Source organism: Bidens hawaiensis, unplaced genomic scaffold, assembly GCF_021521415.1.
Source record: "Bidens hawaiensis isolate Kalapana, Puna unplaced genomic scaffold, B.hawaiensis_p1.1 tig00024227_1, whole genome shotgun sequence".
Taxonomy (NCBI): domain Eukaryota; kingdom Viridiplantae; phylum Streptophyta; class Magnoliopsida; order Asterales; family Asteraceae; genus Bidens; species Bidens hawaiensis.
The window spans coordinates 42,646-67,175 of record NW_027493806.1 but is presented as its reverse complement, the minus strand read 5'-3'; the positions used below and the strand labels follow the sequence as shown (position 1 = coordinate 67,175).

At 37.6% G+C, this 24,530-nt stretch overlaps 1 protein-coding gene and 1 pseudogene across 7 annotated transcripts; both read right to left on the bottom strand.

Moving 5' to 3' along the window:
* Positions 1-2,240: 2,240 nt before the first annotated feature.
* LOC143568777 (COBRA-like protein 7) lies at positions 2,241-5,156 on the bottom strand (annotated as a pseudogene). The gene is made up of 2 exons (XR_013141627.1): positions 4,618-5,156; positions 2,241-3,661 (listed from the first exon to the last, which is right to left on the bottom strand). The product of XR_013141627.1 is annotated as a COBRA-like protein 7 (transcript).
* A 4,677-nt stretch (positions 5,157-9,833) lies between these two features.
* Positions 9,834-13,415, bottom strand: LOC143568771 (importin subunit alpha-like). 6 transcript variants are annotated; one of them, XM_077054842.1, is made up of 10 exons: positions 13,211-13,415; positions 12,560-12,625; positions 12,384-12,475; positions 12,180-12,311; positions 11,865-12,050; positions 11,612-11,775; positions 11,442-11,520; positions 11,240-11,368; positions 10,453-10,580; positions 9,834-10,357 (listed from the first exon to the last, which is right to left on the bottom strand). In XM_077054842.1, the coding sequence occupies exons 1-10, from the start codon at positions 13,413-13,415 to the stop codon at positions 9,985-9,987; spliced, it is 1,554 nt and encodes a 517-aa protein (XP_076910957.1). In that variant the 3' UTR covers positions 9,834-9,984. The 6 variants fall into 6 exon arrangements, with proteins under 6 accessions (XP_076910957.1, XP_076910953.1, XP_076910952.1 ...); XM_077054838.1 differs by having other exon boundaries at positions 12,560-12,677; positions 13,221-13,415; XM_077054837.1 differs by having other exon boundaries at positions 12,560-12,707; positions 13,239-13,415.
* Between the last annotated feature and the right edge of the window lie 11,115 nt (positions 13,416-24,530).

The window sequence follows — 24,530 nt, the reverse complement described above, 5'->3', positions numbered from 1 at the left end:
GCAGAGGAGACAGAGAAGCTACAGCAGCAAAACTTATGACGATTTTCGTGGTATTGTTGCCGGCAAAGCAGGGGTGCAAGCAGCAAATTTTGTGTTACACTATTTAGATCAACATTGGGTTGCTCGCTCGTATTCATACATTGCTATTACCGATAATGAAGATTATCAAACGTATATAAGGTACGTCCGAAAACAAAAGTATGCAGTTCAAGTGTTTCTTTCAGAGAATTAATAAGTCATTTGGGTACTTGGATAATCACCCGTGCATTAACGAGCTAGTTGGATGCTGTTAAGGGTTTTTAGGGAAATTGACTAATTTGCATCAATAATAAGATAGTTACTTATCTGCTTAATGTCATTTATGGCAATTACTTTTCATGAATATTTGTTAACAGAGTTATAAATACCGGTTTATATATCTGCTTATTGATGATTCACTGTTTGCTTTGATTTATGTTTGTTACTATCATCATCATCATCGTAATCAGTAAATCCCACTAATAGCAACGTTATGGTAGGGTCTGAGGAGGGTAAGATGTAGATAGCCTTACCTCTACCCTGTAGGAATAGAGAGGCTGCTTCCGGTGAGACCTCCGGCTCTAGTAGTTTTGCATCAAGCCTTGGACATAGGGCACAAAACACTCAACCACCGGGACACCGGCCGATTGGTGCATTTACCCTTGTCTTTCGGCTATCAACACCACCACATGATGCCTGATTAACCTTCCGCCACTTTTAACGTTATTTTGACGAGATTAGTAAAATAACGTCAAAATAAGAGCAATTTCACTTTTGCCCACCCGAGGGTTCACACGTATATACATTATATGGACGCACCGCAAGTAAGGCGCTTATGTTTGTTACTAATATGATTGAATTTTTTATTTTTTTAATAATATAAGGAAAGAAGTATGATCAATGATGAGTTGGTTAAAAATTAAATTAAAAATTAAAATGAGATGATTGATAAAAGATAAAATGAATTGAAACCATTTTAATTTAGTAAATAATACTTTAAATCACATCTATTTAATAAATATTTATGAACAACACCATTTGTTTAATACGTTTGTCAATCACCACTGATCGGTTAAAAGGACAGCATATTATTTATTTGCCTCTTTGGGTCCCATTTACAAACTCGAGTTTGGCCGAAGCTCGACTAAGCTCGAGCTCGGCTTGTTTTGACTTATGAGTGCCCGAGCTCGAGTTTGGCTCGTGAGTTATTTTTCCTGCCTCAAGTTTAGCTTGGGCTCAGCTAGTTTATTATTTATTAGTTAATTTATAAAGTAGTTTTAGAAAAACCTTAAACGAGCCAAAACTCGGTTCGAGCTCGGCTATGCAACGTCAAATTACTACACGGAAGCCTAAAATATGGTAAAACTTAATTTTTTTTTTTGTTCTCTGAATAAATTAAAAGTTTTTTATTACATCGAAACACAAGGCAAGTGAGCAACAAGCTGCCCTGCTACCCTTTTTGAATTACAATTTGCAAAACCTAATCTCTTAAGTATACACGACGCTCGATGAGCTAAAACAAGATTCGGTGAGATTCACATACAAGGCTCAACAACAAGTTTTACTTGAAGCTCTAGCTTGAAAAAGCTCAACCTATTTATCAATCCGTGGTGAGATTCACATACAAGGCTCAACAAGAAGTTTTATTTGAAGCTCTAGCTTGAAAAAGCTCAACCTATTTATCAATCCGTGTTCAAGATCAATCCGTGTTCAAGTAGCTTATGAGCGGTATCACGGGCCACTAAGGACTTTCTTGATTTAATAACATTAAGTTACTAAGTTTATGTTAACTACTTGCATTTTAGGTTGTGTTACAAAACCACCTCAACACCTTTTATTTTTTTTGTGTTCAAACTGAATATTTGATTATATTCTTGTTCTATATTCTATCAAAAACATAATGAATGTCTGCAACAAACTGTTTAAAATCTAAATTCTGTAAAAATCTACCATATCCATTAAGTTACTAAGTTTATGTTAACTACTTGCATTTTAGGTTGTGTTACAAAACCACCTCAACACCTTTTATTTTTTTTGTGTTCAAACTGAATATTTGATTATATTCTTGTTCTATATTCTATCAAAAACATAATGAATGTCTGCAACAAACTGTTTAAAATCTAAATTCTGTAAAAATCCACCATATCCAATATTACAACATTCCTATACAAATAGTTCAAAAAAAACAAATCCACAAAAAATCAATCTCATACCAACTCATGCTAGATCAGCATCACGACGATGATGAACACGACGACACCCGAAACCACTGCCCGCGACACCACCCTGAACGAACCACTAGTCGGAAGAACTCTCGGAAGTGCACACTCTTCACCGTTAAAGAAAACTTTAGTTGGAAACCCATCACCGCTCGCAACATTGATGCCAGGCGTCAGCTTCTTAGTGAACAAGATCACTGACTGTTGTTTCCCGGGCACCCTCGGGTCTTTTTTCGGGTTGTTCTCATCAACTTCCCCAACCAAATAGTTTAACCCGGGGAGACCCTGCATGAATATTGTGTCGTTGACCCCATTGAGCTCGAGTGCGCTTGCATTAAATGAGTAAGCCTTTTCGAACCCAGGGGCAGATTTGTCCATTTCCACCGCCACAAACCAATCTGCAAATGACGTATCGTCCCAGTTGAAAAGCGTGATTCTAGCGGTCCACCCACCTCGGTAATCGGTTAGCAAATGCCAGTTTAGACTAACCCCACAGTTGTCCCCACACGGTAACGGGTTCGGTACTGTTCGGCGTTGAATACTAGCCCAAGCGGTCGAGAGTGTGGTCCGGTTCTCGAACGGGACAAGCAAAGCTTGAGACGGAAGAAACATCGCTGGTGCGGTCGTACTACACGTTCGAGAACCTGTTCCACTCGGGCAGCCACAAGCGCAAGTCGGGCACGGGATAATTGACTCGTTAAAATAAGCAGAAAACGACACGCAACATCGCGGGCTCGACCCTTTCACTTGAGTAATATTACAAACCACTTGCCAGCTGGAAACCGCAGTCGAGCCTGGTAACCCGCTCGGGTCGGGGAACTCGCTCGGGCTGACCCGCACAGGCGGGCCACATTTGTAATCCGGGTTCAAGCGTCCACTGATTTTGAAATTTTGTGGTGGGACAAGCTCGGACCGGTTCAAATCTGGAGGCATTTTGTAGACCTGTAACTGAAAAGCAGACTTCGACTTACTCGGGTCCATAGTTGGGGGTAAAAGTGTCCCGTTTCGGCAACAAAACGGGATCATTCCCCATTTGGTATTGTTGGTCATTTCAAGCGGTAAATCGATTATCGTGGGCCGTCTTTCGCAGTTCAAAACATTTGAGAAATCAATTTGTTGGTAAAACGCGCCTTGAGGACCGAATATGCATTGGGTTGAGTCACGAGTGTACAGGTGGGCTCCTTTAATGTCGTTTATAAACTCGTCTCGCATCCACTCCCAGGTTAGGTTCCAGTTATCGAGTCGGCCCAATGGGCTATGGTTCTCAATGGTCACTTCGGCCCAATAATTTGACTCGTATGTTCGGATCACGTCGTACATGATCGTGAGGTCACCGGTCTGTCGTTGGAGAAACTCGTCTGCTACGGTATCGTTGGTTACTGCATTTGGATTTTTCGTACAACATACGTTCATAACGCGTGTTCCTAAAAGATTAAAGATCAAAAAACCGAGTCAAATTCAAAGTCTTGAATGAATTGGTCACACAAATGTAAATAATAAAAATGTTTTGAAAAAATAAAAACTTTGATCAATTCATAAATACATGATGATGAGGTTAAATCAGTTTTCAAATAACAACCAGCCTTGAATGAAATAGTCAAATAATTGAGATTAATATATCATTTCCATAAGTCAATATCAAACCACTCAACAAGATCAAACGTGCAAGTTTAAACCTTTAAAGACTCCACCCAAAAAAAAAACATTTCAAGTAAAGATCAGATGAACAATAATCCCACAATTATTTACAAAATTACAACAAAATCTTTAAAAATCAAAATTACTGGTCAAAAAAAGTTAGAATTTAAAGATTGGGTGCAAACGAGCCGAGTTACTCGAGCTAAGATGGATAAAAAGCTCGAAACGAGCCGAGCTCAAACTAAAATAAAGCTCAAGTAACTCGCAAGTCAAGCCTCATTTAGTTATCTAGTCCAAGCTCGAGCCTTTTATTGGAAGCCCATTATTTTTAACCTTTACCCCTTTGGAATTCATGAATTTATTTCAGACTGCACAACCGACGTGTTTTGGCTCGTTTAAGATTTTTCTCAAAATATATAAAATTAATTACAAGCATGTATAACCATATATTAAACGAGCCGAGCCCAAGCTCAGCCTGAACCCGAACTTTATATAAAGAGCTCAAAACGAGCCAAACTTGAGCTCAAGCTCTCGTAAGTCAAAACAACCTGAGCTCGAGTCAAGTCAAGTCAAGTTCGGGCTCATTTACACCCTTACATTTAACAACAATCGAGGGAAAATTGGTCACATAATTATCAACTAAGATCCAATCAACAAAACCCCCAATTATTTAACCAAATAATAAAAAAAACAACAATTTATATAAAAAAAACAATGGTTATTTAATCAATTAATTATTTACCTTGCATAGTGGGTCTAGGGCAAACAAACCCATCATTAATCAGCGAAATATTCCTGGGCATGGGCACATCCGGAGCCCCGACTCCGAACTGGGTACCCACCAAATCGACCCGAACCGACATCTGATTCACATCACCCGCTGTCTCAATCGCGGTCTTAAGATCCGCGTTCGGAAACCCAGCAAACACGGTCCCGTTTCCGACCCGACCCGGAATCGAAACCGACCCATCAGCAACCACAGCATTAGAAGCAGAAACCAGATACTCATCGTGCTGAAATCCCACAAATAACTCCAAGATTTGAGCTCTTGGGCGGCGTTGTTGAGGATGCGGAGAGTGGATTAGAAGCGGTAAGGTTGGTTGGTGGGTCGGTCGGGTGGGAGTTTGGATCGGAGGTGTAGGTGTAGGATAGGAAGATGCCGTTGCAGGAGTCGGAAGCTGGTGGTGGTGCCGGTGGCTGGGCGGTGGTGAATGTGGTGGTGAGGAGGAGGAGGAAGAGGAGGAGAGAGAGAGTGGAAAGCATGTTTGAATTTGGGGTTTTAGAGAGAGAAAGAGGAAGGTTTATTATTGTTATTATATATAGGATGTGAAATGGGTTAAAGGTTGACACACACAACACACAGCTTATTACAAGCTGTATTTGAATTCTTATGACTTGTGTATATTTAGGCTTTTAATATTATTATTATTTTTTTTTTGAAATTTTTTTTGTTAAAATTATATTATTATTATTAATTATTATTATTATAACTATATTTTTTTATAGTTTTGCTTCTTTTTTTTAAATAAGAATAATGACAATAATTACGGTTTTAATCATCAATCTTACACACTTGATCCACCTCGCGACTCGGTTAAAAAAATCTCACTTGAAATCAGCTTGTCAGTACACCAGTCAAGCACGAGTCAAGGTAAACACGTTTATTGATTAGCTGACTCGTATACACAAGTCAAGTACTTAGCAAATGGGTTTACCTTGGCTTGTGCTTGACTCGTGTACTAACAAGCTGATTTCAAAAGAGATTTGTTTTAATCGAATTGCGAGGTAGATCGGGTGTGCGAGATTGATGATTGAAATTGTGATTATGATTGCTATTTAGTAGGGAGATGGACGGAAAATCAAAATCTATATTTCATTAGAAGTTAATACGTGACATCTAATATTTGATATGATAATATAAGATAGACGGGAAGACTAACTTTTAAGTGGCCTACAAAACTGACATGTGTTCTTATTATTTTTATTTATTAGATATAGAAGATAAATGCTAAATTTAAATAAACGAGTTGGCTTCGAATATTCATGAAGCAAATTAGAGCTCAACAATTCAGTTTGTTAATTTAAACAAGTTAATCCGTACTAACCTGTTTAACTTTACCACCAGACTAACGTGAGTCGGCTCATCTCGTTAGCAGCCTAAATCTATGTAATTTGTTTTTTTAGTTAATGATCCAATGAAATAAGTTATTTTTATGATTTACGTTATTGAGATAAATAAATATCATATACAAGAGATTTTATGGAAAGTGTATTTTCCCTTTTTTTAAATTATTGAAAAAGATATTATATTATTTAATGAAAGAACCATCTGTATGGTGTTTTTTAAATAATATGAACGTTGGGGATATGATGGTGTTGTGGTGGGTGTCTACTCGCTTTCAATGAGACGAAGAACGACATCTTTTTAGAACTCGTCGTACGCGTTCTTCTTCTAATCTTTATTTTATTTTACATAAAAACTAAAAAACATTTTTACTCTCCTGATTTGAATATAGCTAAGAATGTTCTAATTATTTTGTAACGTTTTTAAATTATATACAATAATAATGTTATATTTTAACTTTGTCATTATTATACGATTATATCAAATATATATTTTTTAATTTATGATGCTTCAAATTTATTTTAATTTATTTAATTATTATCTATAGTTGACAGTTGAACGGGTTTGATTGGTTCGGTTCAATCATATCAGTCTACCAACAAAGCGAGAGGGCAAAAACTGAGGATTGCTACAATGTAGCGTTTTTGCTTGATTCACACAAAAATGATTGGTTCGTTTATAATCATTAGTCTTTCACTAACGACCAATGGTTGTAAGTTTAACCGACTAATCTAACCCGATTTTCAAAACACTAGTTATAACATAGGGCTGACATGTCATGTTATATCCGTACATGGTAACACACGAATGTGATAAGATACGAAGATAACACACGAACACGATAAGATACGGAAACGAAACATGTATATGATACAGAAACTTATCGTATACTTTTTCTCAAACACGAACATGTTGATACAATTTATACACAATAAGACACGATAAGAATTATTTATATCTCCTAACAAATACATTATTAATTATAAAGTTAACCAGATGCGTATAACTGTATTCGAACAAGAAGAGGGTTCGATTTGGGTACCTTAAGAGACAACTGGTTATGGGTGTAAAACAATTACGGTTAAGTAGTTAGGGTACAATATATATTATATTATTATATTTTTTGTTATAAAAAAAATCTAAACATGTACTAACGAGTACTTAACAGGTAAACGAGTATTTTATTTGTTTAGACACGAAATTAACAGGTTGATTCGTGTCTACTTGTCTAGTACACGAAACCTGTCAATACCGTATATGATACCTAATAAGATCGTCTAGGTTCGTATCGTGTATTCGTGTACGTGTCTAAATTATCGGCCCTATTACAGCATGATGTTTTAATAAACTATGAAATCTTATAAAACCTCTTTTTTTTCTTTTTTCTTTTTAGAAGTCGTGTTAGCTGGTCAAAAAACATAAAAATGTCTCATCTGTCCATTTAATGAAAATTGTTATGAACATTATGAGCTATGAGCCAGTTAGAATGATAAACATGTTGGATGTATGATTATTTGACAGTATACTAAACCAAAATGTTAATTTTATAATCTTATTAAAAACTGATTTAGGTACTTGTAGGTTGGATGAGCTCGGTACCGTACCGGTACCGAAAATACCGATCCCGAAAATCGCGAATTTTTGGTACCGGTACCGAAATGTTTAGTTCGGTACCGGTATTTAAGGTAAAATTCGGGAAATACCAGTACCGGTACCGAAAACTCAAAACCTTTGTACCGATTCGGTACCGACGGTACCAAATCGGTACCGATTTCGGTACCGGTACCAATCGATACCATACCGATTTTTGCTCATCCCTACTTGTAGGTATGACTAAACACATAAATAAGAAACTACTATTATTGAGGGTTTTTTTTTTTTTTTTTTTTTTGGGATAATTTAATCCTAAGACGACAATAACAAACACCATGACTACTTCAAAGTGAATTTACCAAGTTCTACTTTTGTCTCTTGTACGTTTCTCACAAATCAACTATGTCTAATATGTCATATTCAATGTCTTTTCGATATTTTGTTGCGTGCTTGGAGAAAAAAAAATTAACATCAAACTATCATGAATATTTCTCATGATATTTTATTAAATCACGTCTAGTTGAAACCATAACGTGATCAAATTTTATTGAAAATAAAAAGCATGCATCAACAAAGATTTATTTATGGTTGTTCGGCCTCGGCCTTTTTAGGTCAGGTTAGTTTCAAGTTGGGCCAAGACTAAATGTGAAGTTTATATATTAAAATATTTCATATTCGGTTTTTCTTGGACCTGACCGGATCCTAATTCAGCCGAAAATGAACTATGGAACGAAATGCATATGCTTAGCAGGCCTGATCTAGTCTTACATACGTTATATATTAGATATCTAGATTACTTGAACATTGGTTATTGCCATCTTTAGGTGTGTTCAAATTTGGATATTCGAAATTTTGTTCGGATATCCAAACGAATATATGTGAATTATCAAAAAAAAGTTATATTTAAAACTTATAAAAAATTTATTAGACATTATAATTATTCAACATATCCGAAATTAGAAATATCTAAAAATTATCTGAAATATTCAAGATTTCTAATACGAATCATATTATAATAATCTAAAAAGCATTTCGGATATATCAGATATCTGAATATCTGAAATTTTCAAAATCACTAGCCAAATCCAAATAAAAAAAATTCGAATATCCAAAATTTTCAAATAATTTGGATTGGGATTTTTGAATAAGGATTCGAATTTGAATTTTTTTGATACATTATCTTTCTGAAAATGTAGAAATTGCTTTGAGTGCTCTAAAATCCAAATTTTTTTTATACCTTTACTTTATGCTTCTTTTACTTTAAATCCTTCCGTTAAATTTATCAAAATAACACTTCATCATGAAAAAAGGACTGCTTGACCGTTGGAAATATAGTTTTGATTTGAAAGAATCCTTGGCGGAAAACCCGGTGTGGATCCCACACGGACTTTACAATGCGTTTATTATTTTTATTTCCTTTTCATATACAATACAACATTGGCGTTAGTTTCATATAATTCCAACCATTATTTTATTAAAAGATTATTTCCATGAGGCCATACAATTCGGTAAAAATATATATAAATAAAATAATACACGATGAATGAAAATTAAAATCCATATGATCTTTGTTCTTTCATAAAGAAACAAAAAATGCAAATTGCTCCAATTCCAACATGTCCAGAAAATTAAAAAAAAATGTATAATAAAAAAAATAAACGGAAACCCGGAAATAACATTCTTGGTTCTTTTTTAAAAAATAAAAAAAAAACGCAATTCTTAAACCCTTAAACCATTGTTAAAACGACACAACCAACTCAAACCACTTGAGGGGAACACAACCCGACCCAACCCGACCCCCAAGAAAGACCTCGGTCAACCCCCAACAGACCACCTTCCCATCTTTTGAAGACAAGACCATGGCTCGATTATGCTGACCCGACCTGACATGACCTTGACCAAACTTGACCTCTGATGCCACTTTTGTACTTCTTGTAATATAACCAAGAGACCACATTCCCCTCTCTTGAAGACAAGACCATGCCTTGACCATGCTGACCTGACTGGACTTGACCTTTGACGCCACTTCAGTACTGCTTGCAATGCAACCAACAGACCACCTTCTCATCTCTTGAAGACAAGACCACAGCTCGACTATGCTGACACAACCCGACCTGACCTTGACCAAACTTGACCTTTGATGTCACTTGAGTACTTGTAATATAACCGACAGACCACCTTCCCATCTCTTGAAGACAAGATCACGGCTCGACCATGCTGACCCGACCCAACCCGACCTGACCAACTTGACCTTTGACGCAACTTAAGTACATTATCATCCCACCAAAACCCTGCATTTTGCCACCACCACAACACATTAAAAAAATCTTCAACAAGATAACTTCATAGTTTTTAAGGTAAATAACTAATTAGTAAAAAATGGAATTACCTTTAGCTGTTAAAACTGAATCCACCAGATGGAACATGAACATAATCTCCACCAAAATTATAATCTAACTCACCACCATCACTGGCATGTTCATCATCCTCCTCATACAACCAATATGCCTCAAGAATCTTAACCGCCTTCTCATAAATCTCATTATTATCATGACTTTGCAGTTTCTCAATCTTATCTAACCCCTCAGCATCATCAACCAACTCTGCATACACATTAACACCACGGTTGTTACCCGCATGTTTTTCCATTTCTCCAACTTTAAGAATGCTATCGATCCCTTCTAACGAGATGACCACGATCCTCGGATCAGCACACATAAGCAGATCACACAAAGGTTCTATACAGCCTTGATCCACCATATACCTATAAATCATGATAATCATGGTATCGTTTTTATAAATATCGGTTATGCATAATTGTATGCTAACTTAGTGTGAAAAATAATAAAAGGAATGTACTTGATTTGCTCATTGGTACCACCAGAAGTGGCATTTGATATGGCCCATGCAGCCTCTTTTTTGATATCGAATTCAGCAGTTCGGAGCAAAAAGACCAGAGGAGCAATTAATCCAGCCTCAATCACAGCCTGAAATGTTATAATAAAGACGAATAAATCATTGTCAATATATCTTATTTTCAAATACAAAAATTGGATAGAAAAGGCTTGTAAATGAACTGAACTACCACGAACGGACTATGGAGTGTTTGTTCGTTTAACGATATAAAAGTATAGTTCACGAACAAACATTGCTGAACACAGATAAACAAACATAAGTGAGGTAAAACTAGCTAAAACTTAAAAGTAACGTGGAGAACACTGCGTTGGGCCTAAATAGTGATTAAAACTAGACTGAGTTGTAATAGACCCAAAAATTTTGAACATAAAAAAATTTAAATAAACGTACGTTCACAGACAAAAAATGTGTTCATGCAAAAAATGTGTTCATGCAGTCCGTTCAACTAAATGAACAAGGTTTTCTGCTAGCATTCGTTTGTTATGAAAAAAAACATAAACGAACTTCCTGCTGAACTGTTCATTGAGCGTTCAGTTCGTTTACAAGCCTAGAAAACAATAGAATCAATCAGGTTTGGTAACAGTCAAAACAGGTGATGGGTCAGGTCAAGAAAAATGATATCACATGGCTAATGCATTGAAGATACACCTAATGCGGCTTTCGGCCCATTAGAGAAGAGACAAAAGTCAAATGGGCCAACTCGTAAGTGAACAGGTTGACCAATTTATACCTGTATTTGTTCTTTGTTTCCTGCGGTGATGTTTGAGATTGTCCAGCAGGCTTCCTTTTTAATGCTCTTCTTATGGTTATGAGTCAAAAAACTCAGCAGAAAAGGAAGTGCACCATGCTCGATAATATGCTATCAAATTGAAGAACACATGAATCATACTAATTCAAATCCAAGTAATTTTCAAACAAATGTATGATCATACCTGAGTTTGGAGATCGTCACCAGTGACAAGGTTTCCAACAGTTCGTAGCGCAGGGATGAGTACTGATGGAGACGGGTGACTAAATAAAAAAACATAAAAACAATTAAGAGCTTCAATGATTGATCAAGAACAAATATAAAAATTATAAACCAAAATAATGCATAACTCACAGAAGAAGCTCAACTAGGCGTGTGCAGACACCAGCATCAATCACAGCTTGAATTTTGTCATTCGTACCATCAGAAAGATAGGATAAAGCCCAACATGCTTCGGTTAAAACCTCTTCATCATTTGAATGAATAAGACGCTCAAGAACTGGAAGAGAGGGCCTTGTCTGTGATTCAAATAAATGGAGTACTTCAAAACCATATTAAACAAACTTAAAATTAAAAATTTATTATGATGTATTAACTAGTAAACAACCTGCTCAAACGAAGGCTGCGGTTTCCCTCGACAAAAGTTTGATAATGTCCATGTGGCGTTTCTAAGCATGGAAAGCCTCGCATGCTCGTTCAACTGAGTAAGCAATGCAGTCAAAGCACCATGATCAAGAACAAGATCACGACAGCTGGGAGAATCACCGGCTACGTTTCCCATAGCCCAAACAGCCTGCAACAAAGAGGTGGCCACAACATTATTATAAATGTGTATACTGATTTTGAAACACACACCATTAAACCAAATGCCTATCATTCCCTAACTCCAAACCCTAAATCTAAACACTCTGTTAAAGATTACCTGTTCGCGCACATCGTCACTTGGAGAAGCTAAAAGCTTGACAAAAATTGGGACAGACCCAAGATCAATTACAACCTTTGTGTTCGCAGATGTTCCCGAGGCAATGTTTGTGAGTGCCCAAGCAGCCTCAAACTGATGAAAAAATAGCAAAGTTAAAAATATACACTAAAAACTCAACAAAACACGCAACAAGCAAAGCATTACCTGAAGCTGTGGAAAATCTTCCCTCTTTAAAAACTCAACAAAACCAGGTACAACTCCCGACTGTATAACTTCATCAATTGGTGGACTTTGTTCTGTGAAACAAAATTTAACTAATTAAATAAAAATGTGTGTCTTGAAACCAAATATAATTTGCAAAAGTATTATCATTTATATACCTATGGAAAGAAATTTACGAAACTCGATAGTTGCTTCCAACTGCATATTATTATCATTCGAAAATACTCCAGCAGCCATAGAAAGAAAACTTTCAAACTGCAATTCAATAAACACAAAGTAATGATTCAAATGACAGAAAAAATGTAACTACAATATTATTATGCGTCACAATTTATAACGTATTGCTATTTAAATAGTATAATGAACATACTGAAGCTATTGTACCATCTCTAAACATTATTATCTGCAACTAGATCAAATATGTCTAGACAAATCATATAGTTATCGTATCTTCTCAGTGTTGTAAAATGTGGCAACTAGTCACCGATTAATTGCTAATATGCTACAGATTCGATTTCACCTTATCAGGGACCACCCAATCAGTAGCCGGTCAAAGCCAGTCCAAATCGGCCCAAACCATTCAAATTTCGGTCAAAATCTTTATTAGACAAATTATTATACTTATCTTGAAAAATTATATATATAAAACTTTGTGTATACGTATAACTTTGAAAAATTACATATAAACTTCCAATACGATTAATCCCTAGCCTAGCGAGTTCTATAACACTGTACGTTCTGCATCATACTTATGCTCTTGATCGTATATTCAACCAAATCAAACAGGCAGAGCTTATGCTAATCAATACTCAACCAAATCAAGCAGAGAGATGATACCTTTTTAGGCGTTTGAACAGGAACCACTTGACGCTTTTTAAGCAAGTTCTCCTCTCGTTTATTCTTCCGGATCTCAACCATATTGTCCTCCCTACGCCTCCTTCCTTCCTCTGCATCAACTGCCACCTTGTAATGGCTCCGGCGAACCTCAGTCCTCTCGCTAGGTCTCAAAGACATAACTGATACCTAATTGATTTCACAACACTTGAAAAGTTAGAAACCTAAAATGCAATTACATATATCAATACATCATACATAAACTGATCGTCGTTGATTTAGGTCTAATCCAAGATTTAGGCCTAATCCAATGAAAACACGATGCAAATACCTAACTGATTTCGCTAACCCTTGAAGATTAGAAACTTAGAATGCAAATACATATAACACACAAATGATTGTAAAAACTGGTTATGCAGATACCTAACTGATATCCACACCCTAGAAGATTAAAAACCTAAAATGCAATTACATAATCATACATAAATTGATCGTGAAAACTCATTGAATTAAGGCTAATTCAATGAATATACGATGCAAATAAATGCAAATCGATCCTAAATACTCGTTAATTACATAATCGAACACAATTGATCGTAAAAAGTCATTGAATTAAAGCTAATTAGAAGAAGATAGATATACATGCAAATTGATGGTAAATACTTGCTAATTTCACTAACAGTTATTAGAAACCTAGAATAAGATTACATAATCACAAGCAAACTGATCGCAAAAACAGCAAATTCATACTATGCAGATACATGCAAACAGATCGTAAATACTCGTTGATTTGTAGCTAAGTCGATTAAGATACGATGCAGATAGATGTGTAGTTTGTATACTAATCGATGCCGTACACACTCACTAACACGTATTAGAAACCTAGTATAGGATCACATATACATATCATACACAAACTGATCGTAAAGAGTCGTTGATTTAGTGATGATTCGATGAAGATATGATGATCAAGGTAGATGAGTAATATATGTGTATAATAATCGGTGCATGCATGAATGTTTGATGTAACGAAATTAAAATTAATGAAACGAACCTGAAGAACAGATAAAACAAACCCTAGCAAGGATAATAATAATAATAATAATAATAATAATGATGATATGCAAATGAGGGTGCGGAGCTAGAAGGTTTAAATATAGTTAAGTGGTAGAGGAGATCTTTTAATTTATTAATAGTTTCATGATGGAAGAATTAGTCCTCATGGTTTTATAGGTTTATATTCAACCATTTAATTTAGAGCATGCTCGCTTTTTATAAAACTTTTTATCTTTTAATTCTTCATCATTTTCATGGCACTTTTTAAGTCAAAACTTATACTTAATTTGATAGTGGTAAGGACACTAGGCGCAACTGGGGTAGTTCGGTAAGATGGGGTGAAATCCGCAAATGGTTTCAACTTTGATTTTCGGGTATTACTTCCCGATCAACAATGGTTTCTTTCATCATGGAACGTGATTGGCCGGGTTGTTGAGGGCACTTGGTAGTTTTGTCATGTGTGCATGTTGAATGCCATCCCAACCAAATTGAGTGTATTTGAGTAGTTTTGAGTTGTCTTTTAGTACCCCAATTATGTAGATGACAAAGTTGGCACCATTTTCTCACTCTAAGCTAGGCATGTGTGCTAGATGTTTGATCCATATAAACAACGTGACATTATTATGGATGTGTATGAAAAATAAGGAATGGTTGGATCGTCAACAACAAACCTATTTAAATTTTGCGGTTAGCAGGAGACTAAGGCAATCTCATTTCTAAGGACGCTCCCTTCTTACTTTTAAGTTATCTTTTTAAGACACATCGATTGGTAATTCTGGGTCATAAATAGTTTATTCTTAGTTAAAATATTGTCACTTCTTTGCTATTAAGTGTGAATACTCGAAAGAATCTACATGAGCTAGCGTAAACGCATATACACCAACATTTGTATGTTAGTGTACAATGTTTGAATATGAACACTATATTTGAGACTTTTTGGAAGTTTACTGCATTAACAACTAAATTGTTTTAATAATGTGGTTAAATTCTTATGAGTGAAAAGTATGGTCTTAGAATACTAATGATGGTTAAATACAAGGTCTGATAATAAATGAGCCGGAATAAGTAGTTAATAGATAAACGTATTGTTTAACGGGATTTGGAATTTGATAACTTCCAAATATTTGAAAATTGAAAGTGCGGAGTTGGAGCAGGAGATGCTAAATTTTTGTCACCTCATAATTATCATATTAAAGGACGCAACCATTACAATAACATGTCACGTTTAAATACATTCAAAAGTAGCATCATCTTTTTAATATACGGGTGTAATGACTGATGAGCCGATCTAATTTTATTTTACGTTTGAATCGAATCATATTTTGTTAAAAAAATATAATAATATGAATTTAACAAAGGTAAGTTTAAAGAAATTTCATTACTTTGGTTTGGATTTATTTACAACTTTTAAGATTTGTATTCGTTTGAATACCTGTGGCTTGATCATTCCATCTATTTGTATATGATTTCAAAACCTTTAACGCTTTGAATACAAATATGTTTTAACTATATTGATTTATATACAACTTCAAAACATAGTTAAACAAATCTGTTACTTTCGTCAATTTTAATTAAAAAATTAACCCCTACCCTCTTTTAAACCCTAACACCCCTCTTTGTTCACACGTCTCCCCCAAATACTTCATTTGAACCTAACTCCCCTCTTCGTTCATATCATCTTCCCCAAATTCAACGATGGTAATCTGCAATTATGTTCTCCAGTAGCAGAAATTGTGTCGGGCTTATGAATTTGATTAAGAATCACAAAGAAATGGTCCAGAAACGGGATATGGAAAACAAGAGATTGAAACATGTTCTATTTTGTAGTCTGGTTTTCTTTGTAATCTATTATCTTGTCAATTATCATGAAAATTGGGTAATTGTTTGTAAATTGTAAAGGTCAATTTGTAGTTGTTAAATGTATGTGGATGATTTTACAGGTTATGAAATGAAAGTTTGCATTTAGTTTTGTTTATGATGTGTTCGATTGGGTTATTTTTGGCTTTATGGATATGGACAAGTATTATGAATGTTTTTTTTATCTTCTAGTGCCATTAAAGGATTTTCATTTTTCTTGAACGAGTCATTAAAGGATTAATCTGCATTATATCATTATAATTTAACATTTTGATGAATCTAGATAAATAGTCCAGGATACATATTCATATCCAATGGATTAATCTGCATTATATCATTGCAATTGACCAACTTCAAATGGAACATTTACTAGATCATTACAGGGGTTAATTTTTAATTAAAAATGACGAAAGTACCCCTGGCGTATTTGGGGTTTAACAGATCTGTTTAACTCCGTTTGGAAGTTGTATACAAATCGATACAAATATATTTGTATTCAAAGTGTAGGTCCCGTGGCGGGTGGATCTAACAATATTCTTAGATCAACCGAGCTTAGTGCTAACGGAAATCACACTAAGCTACCTAAGCGGTCTCGGATCTTGAGATGTTATTTCGGGTAGAGAAAGAGAGACGAGAGAGAGAGAACTAGAGAGAAAGTAAGAGTATGAGAAAATGTTTTCTTTAGATTGATTTGTCAACTCTATCTCTCATGGCATACTTCCTATTTATAGGGAAGCATGCATGAGAAGTAAGTCACATCAAATGCCCAATGGGCTTATTTACATGATTTCCCTTGGGCTCAAAACATACATAGTAAACAAAAAGGCTCAATACATAACAACCAATACAAAAGACTATTACAAACAAAATGGGACCTAACAATCTCCCTCTAGTCTTCAGTATTGGAACCCGTCGTTGTCGTAGACCAAACATTTGTCATCGGTTAGTGGAAGTTCAACAAGTCTACGTACGAACTTGTTGAAGGCTTCCACTACCCGGTCTGTATTTTGACGTTCTAAGTCCTCGACGGTTCCTAGCGGCGCGTTGTAGAGCTTCTTCACATCTTCAATATGGAATCCCATTAGCTCATGCTCGTCAAACACTCGAATCTCGTGCATATCACGGCAGTGAATGACAGCTTCACTGGTTTTATTATCAACCTTCCAATCAATGAAATCTCGGAGAGTGTTGGGAAGATAAGGCTCGCCGTGATAAATCTCGTGACAGTCTTTCGGCGCCTTGTATCTCCACATAGTGCGAGGCTCTCCGGTAGTTGGGTCGATCTCCCTTGGGTTCTTGTACTTGCGACCCTTATTCAGCTCGAAATCTTTGTAGTTCACTTTTGCTTGACGATGCAGATAATTGGGGACCCAACTTTCTAACGTACTTCCAACCGCACCATGACCTAGAGTTTTTCGTGGATAAATGATGTCAAGTTCTGGTAACGACTTCAGCTCGCGGTGGTTAAGATAAATCAGATCGCCGCTGTATCTTCTGATGGCCCAAACACAGTTCCGCTTATTATACTTTGCATAAACGATCAGCGAATCGTCATGATAAGGGTAGTTGAGCCAGCGGGCACACGCACGACTTGACACAATATGAGTTTTTCTCTTCTTCTTTGGTGGTTCCTGTGTCAAGTCGGCAGTTGGATTAGGTACGGGATCAGCGGCAGGAGTCTCTGAAGCTTGAACTTGAGCTGGAGGTGTATCTGGATTCGGCGAGTAGTTGAGGTAGTCGTCTTCTACTACCTCCTCCGTGTTGGCTGTAATGTACTGCTCCAAGTCCTTTCCAGCTTCAATGAAAGCTTCCAACATACCTGCAAAATCACCTTCAGGGAATACCTCTTTGTACATGTCACTGATCTGTGTGTCGTGTTCCCTGACCTTGCCAGCTGAATCATGTGCAGCAGGGTCTTCATAATCATGTTAAGTGGGTGGAGGTGATTGAGTGTTAACTCCACCTGCTGCTGCCCCGTCTCCTCCATCTCCACCGTTTTCGCCTCTATCACCATCATCATCATTATCATCGAAGCCGTCATGTACATCATCTTCACCATCATCATCAACTTCATCATCATTACTTTCATCATCACCAGCTTGGACCTGAGGCTGTACTTGTTGTTCAGGACCCAAGCTGGTACTTACCCCACTTATGGCTTGGCCACCCTGTTGTACCAGACGACCAACAGTTGCTTCACCCTCAGATGCCACAACCTGGACTCCTCGCAAGGCCACACTAGGACCTGCAGTAGGCTGTGATCCACCAGCCTGAGAAGTCTCACCAGACCTTCTCCAGGCTTTAAACACCACATCAAGCCTATCCTCCAGACCATGAAAATCATCTTCATGAATACCCAGAAGGTCTGAGGCAGCTTGATACTTGCTCACCAAATCCTCATTAGTCTTCAGATGGAGCTCATTAAGATGATCATGCTCCATTACCTTCTCTTGAATCGCCTCCATCTCTATTCGTAGTGTATCAAGGGAGACAGATGATGCGAGCTGATTCTCTAAGTTTGCGACTCTGGAGCTTGTTGCCTCACTTTCAACATCCCATTTTCTTGTCGCATCCTCAATCTTCTTGTTAAGACTTGTTCTGAGAGCGCTTGCAGATGGTAAGTTCCTTTCAAGTGTGGTCAACCGGTCTCCAAGCCTTGAATGATCTGCTCTCAAGTTTGCGTTTTCAGAGGATTCTCGGTTCATCAGTACTTGCAGATTCTGGATTCGGGTATGGAAGGTGTTGGTCAATAATCTTTGATTTTCAACAAGTGCATCGCTTGCTTCCTTCTGCTCTTCCAATACCCTTATCCGCTCCCTCAGAGCTGCCTTCTCTTTCTCATCCTCAATCGCCTTCTGTTTCATTTCTTTGATAAACTTGAGGAGCACAATTTCTCGTTCCGCCCTCTTTGCGTTGGATTCCTCCAGTGCGACGATCCTATCGAGGATAGGGTCGGCGTACACCGGAGGTGTCAAGGATTTCCCTTTGGTGATGGGTTTGGGTGAGAGGATAGCTGTTGGAGGGGTAGTGGACATTATGGGTGGTGAAGTAGTTAATATGGGTAGGGTTATTGGTTGAGTTGGTATTGGTGAGGTTGTGAAGGCAGGTGATGTTGTAGGAGGTGAGGTTATAACTGTTTGGCTCCATAGGCTGGTGGTTTGTATGGGTGAGCTAAATATGGATGATGTAAAAAAATTGAGGAAGTTGTGGGTTTAGGAGGTGAGGTTATAACTGTTTGGCTCCATAGGCTGGTGGTTTGTATGGGTGAGCTAAATATGGATGATGTAAAAAAATTGAGGAAGTTGTGGGTTTAGTGATTGGTTGTGAGGGTGGTGTTGTGGTTTGGGAAGGTTCTGGCTGGGTAGGTGGTGTGGATGGTAGTGGTTGGTCTTGAGGTGGCGAGGGATGGATTTGAGGTAGGAATGTAGATATGGGTTGGTCAGTTGGTGAGGGTTCAGGTGATGATTCTGGTGAGTCATGGAGTAGGGTTTTGGTTTTCTTAAATTTGGATTTCTTTCTTGATTTGGGTTTCCTATATGTTGGGAGTTTGATTTTGGCTACATCTAGGTCTTTTAGTACTTGGGCTAGGGTCTCTTTGCTGACTACAGGAGGGGGAGAGGGTTTACCTTTTGAGGAAAGCTTAACAACGATCTTGGAGGACTTCTGGGAGTCTCCAAGTCTCCTTAAACGCTTTAGGAGCGGCTGGTCTTCTTCTTTTTCCTCCTCCTCCTCTTCAACAACCTTCTCCTTGCCTGAAGCACTACCAACAGAAGGCTTGTCGGCAGCCTTCCTCTTCAAATCATGTTTGGCTTTCGTGCGGTCCTCAGGAGGCTCATCAGACGAATCTGCCACCATCTCAGCATCAGGGTCAACCATCTCTCCACTCTCAACAGAAGCCTCATCCCTAGCAAGCTCAGTCTTAGCGAATAACCCAAACTTTGGACCCGGCCTTAGTCCCTGATACACGTATCCATTCCCCTTGGTGCTTAAAAACACACCAAAAACTGAAGTCTTGATCTCATTCACGTGATAGGGCTCTAGAAGAGATTTCTTGTATTTGGCTTCCTTTGGCCCTGGTCTTGGAACATCTGGAATGAGATGATCAATCAGCATCTGAACGAACCTTGGGTACATAAGCCAGGTCACCTCACTTATGATATTACCCAACATGCAAAGGAATATCCTTCGAGAGTAGTTGAACTCCTCCCTTTTTGTTAAAGCGAACATAATACGAACCCAATCAACTCTCATATTGTCAAATCCTCCACGTATATCTGCAAAGCAATGTGTCACGATGTGGAAAAGAAATCTCCAGTATGGTGGGAGATGTTTCTTCTCCAAACTCCTCCATTCAGTATCGTATCCCATACTCGCCACAAAATCTTCCAACTTCTTCCTATCACCCTTTTCATAAGCATAATCAGGCTTATTAGCAATCTTTAACACCTTTCTTATAACCTCTTTCGTAATAGTCAATTCATTTCCAGCGACCTTTGTGGTAAAGGATAAAGAATCTTCAGCAACCGTAGCAAACGCCCAGAAGTCTAAAACCCACTTGTAATAAACAGCTGGGTCAGCAGAGATGGCATGTGCAAGGGGTGATTGCTTGAGCCCCTTGACCATAGATGTGAACACTTTATCTACCTTAGCCTTTAGTAACTTGAGAGCACAAAACAGATTGTGACCCTGAAATTAGACCATAAGATTATGAGAATCATCATTTGATCAAAACAAAGTAAGTTATATACACAAGCCTTAAGCATTTACATATAACTTAACTTAGTTAATTTTATAGTTAATTAATGATGTACATTTTTGTTTGAAAAAGGTAATAAGTTAAACTTAGTCAATTAATAAGTCAACAAGTCCACTATGTATAATTGATCAAGTTCAAAACAATCCAAGAGTCCAAAAACACTCCAGTAGTTTCAGTGTGAAAGTTTTGAAAAATTCTCTAAGTGTGACTTTTTCGCATGGAAAATTTCGCATGGGGTCCAGTTTCGCTTCGCATGGACATGCGAAGCGAATCAGAATCTCATTTCGCTTCGCATGGTCATGCGAAGCGAACAGAAATCCTTATCCCAAAGCCTTTTCGCTTTGCATGGGCATGCGAAGCGAAACAGAAAGCCTTTTCGCTTCGCATGGGCATGCGAAGCGAAACGCAACCTTATGCGAAAAAATTCCACTTGTTCCATTTTGTTTCCCCTTTTATTCCTTGAGTATCGCCTAGCCACGAATTGGGTTTCTGGAAAGATTGAACCAGAAACCCTTTGGTTTGCTTTGTCAATTGAACCCTTGAACACATGAACAAACCCTACAACTACAACCTGTACACAAACAAACCTAAAACTAACAAGTAATGATTATAATCATAAATCTAATGTCCTAACATCAGTTTCTAATTATGAGAACAACACAGATTAAGAGATCTAACTGACGGTTCATAAGAACCGCCATCTCAATCCAGGAGAACCCAGAAACAAAGATGAAAAGATGAACGGTGGTGTTTATGAAGTTATACCGAGGGAGCATGATCTGGATTCAAAGGCATAATTGTTAATGAGTAGCCCGGATCTTGAAAAAATTAGAAATAGGTAATGTTTTTTGTTGGCTGTTCTGTGGCTGTTCTGATTCAAAGGCATAATCGTCTCGGGTTCGTAGATCCAGATTCTGTGCCGGTTAGAGATCTGGGACTTGTTAAGCTGGCGGTGATGTTTTTCCTTGGCTGTTCTGTGGATGTATTAAAAGAAATCAGGTGAGAAAGAATGTGGGCTGACCACCACTTCCGGCTGGTCTAAGGTGGTTCACAACAGTCTCTGGTCCGTTCTAACGGTAGAGGTGGTCGCAAGCTCAGAAAAAAGAGAAAGAACATGGAGTCCCATCTTCGATCCGGCTAAAACCAAACTCCATCATCCCGATATAGATTCAGTGAAATCCGGATTCCGGCGCCACCACCGGCGATGGTTTACCGGTGACGGATCCGATGGTAAGGGGTTCTCTGATGAACCAAAAAAAGATGGAGGCGGCGGTAATTGTTATGGTGGCGGTGGTGGTGGCAGCCGTGATGAAAAGGGGCGGCGTTTGTATGGTTAACTGGTCGGAGCTCGGGTTTTCCGGTGGAGACCGGCTTTTCGCCTGTTTGTTGGAACGGTATTCCGACGTTACAGGACCAGTTTTCCGGCGTTAAATAATGAAGCGGGTTGGTGTTGGTTGATGGATGGGATGACGATAATGATGTATGTAGAGTGAAGGTCGGAGTATGGTCGTCCGGTGGTATATGGTCGGAGCTTGATCTGGGTGAGTTGGTGACATATTCTTGGTGGCGGCTAGGTTTTTTTCTTTCATGTCTCTTTTGCAAGATTGCAAGAAATTAGAAAGAGAATTAAAAAAAAAAACAAAAGAATAAAGAAAGAAAAAAACTTCCGTTGGAATTTTTTTTGGCATACATTTTTTAAAGCCCAACAAACATCTTTTAAAGCCCAACAAATTATGTTTTTGGGCTTAGCTTGATTATAGTGGACCAGAATGTTGGCTTATAATTTTTGCTAGATCAGGAAATGGACCGGATTGCGTTATACTTTTCGAGCCAGATTTATTTTAAATGAACTCATTTATTAGGGCTGATTATATTGAACGACTTTTGGGCCGAGAAGTCGTTTATTTTTCGTGTTGACCAAACTAAAGAAAGTCAAACTTGTTCGAGGTTTCGTCATTGTTTAACTGTGTTCAAAGCTTGTTATCTCTAAGGCGTTCGAGAAGGTGAACTTCGAACGAAATAATAAGTTTTGTTCGTTTGATCGATGAAGCCGGTAATTCGAGATTGATTTGTGGAAATTCGAGCTCATCTCATGCCTATTTACAAGCGAGAACTACTTCAACATTAAATATAGGTGAGTCATACCTTGAGGGGGTGAATTGAAACGAAGAGGCTTCGATTTATCGGGTGACTTGTGAAGATGCGAGACACGGTTCGATGATGTTTTGAGATCACAAGTCAAGGGGGTGATTGTAAGGCCAAAAATGTGACTTGCGATATCAAAGTACAAAACCCGTTATATATTTACGGTCAAGTTAATAATTAAAGTTGGCGAAAAAACCGGACATGAGACGAGAACTTCAGACACGCGTTTAGCTTCAGCGGGAAAAAAAAACTTCTAGATTATGTGTTAGGCTATAAATAGGAACTTTGTAAGCCATGTTTGTGTGTGTTTTCCATGGTGTAATCACCCACCCAAGGGGAGCTCACCTTGGGTGGGTCGGTTCATTTATGAATATATTAAATCTTTCAACCGATAACGAGATCATTCCTATACTTTATATTATCTTTATCTTATGTTCGGTCGTTTGATTTACTGCGCCCGTCTCGAGCACTTATCAAGAACAAATTCGTTCGTTGTCGGATCCAGTTTTGAGACTTGTAGGTCCTCTAGATGGATCTCAAGACTTGACTCGGATCAATCCGTGTTGTTGGTTAGTGGAAATCACCAACGACACTCGGATCTCGGATCTTAGTTTTGTTATTCTAAAAGAGAGGAGATGAGAGGAAGGTGGAGAGATAAATTTATTTCCAAATGTTTTTTTCTCTTGAGTTGTGAATGGGTTGTTGGGATAAATGGGTTAAGTAGCCCTTTTATAGGGTCCTCTAGATGGATCTCAAGACTTGACTCGGATCAATCCGTGTTGTTGGTTAGTGGAAATCACCAACGACACTCGGATCTTGGATCTTAGTTTTGTTATTCTAAAAGAGAGGAGATGAGAGGAAGGTGGAGAGAGAAATTTATTTCCAAATGTTTTTTTCTCTTGAGTTGTGAATGGGTTGTTGGGATAAATGGGTTAAGTAGCCCTTTTACAGAGTCCTCATTTATCCAAAGTTTACATTTTAACTTACAAAATAAACGCACCGAGTACGTACTACACCGACTAAAAGCAAACTAAAACGGCATACACAATCCTAAAAGCAATATATAATATTGGTCCTACACAAAGCGTTAAAGGTTTCGAAATTGTATACAAATAGATGGAACGATCAAGCCATATGTATTCGAACGGAAATTTTTTCATTGTTAATTACTTTGGATGAATGAATTTTATTAAATTAATTCTAACACCAATTCATTTGTGAACCAAACATATTAATAATATTAATAATAGAACTGAGATTACGATTCCAACGGATTATGTGAACCAAACATATTAATGGTTTAAATTCAAATTCCACTTTCATTGAGTTATGCAAACCTAAGGCACCCTTAAGTATAGAGCTCGCAAAAGTGCACTGGTGGTCAACTCTTTGCTTTGTTAGTGGAGGGATATTGGTTCGAATCTTTGTTTGAAATTTCAAGCAGAGGGACCTAGTGGTGAAACGGAAGGGAGAGATGGGTG

Bases quoted from the DNA above. Each gene is read 5' to 3' on its own strand.
- LOC143568771 (XM_077054837.1), bottom strand. From the start codon at position 13,415: ATGTCTTTGAGACCTAGCGAGAGGACTGAGGTTCGCCGGAGCCATTAC. The intron at 12,051-12,179 runs GTAATCTTTAAC...TCTTTGTTGCAG, and splicing joins GTGACGATGTGCGCGAACAG to GCTGTTTGGGCTATGGGAAA. The intron at 11,521-11,611 runs GTGAGTTATGCA...TTTTTTATTTAG, and splicing joins CGCCTAGTTGAGCTTCTTCT to TCACCCGTCTCCATCAGTAC.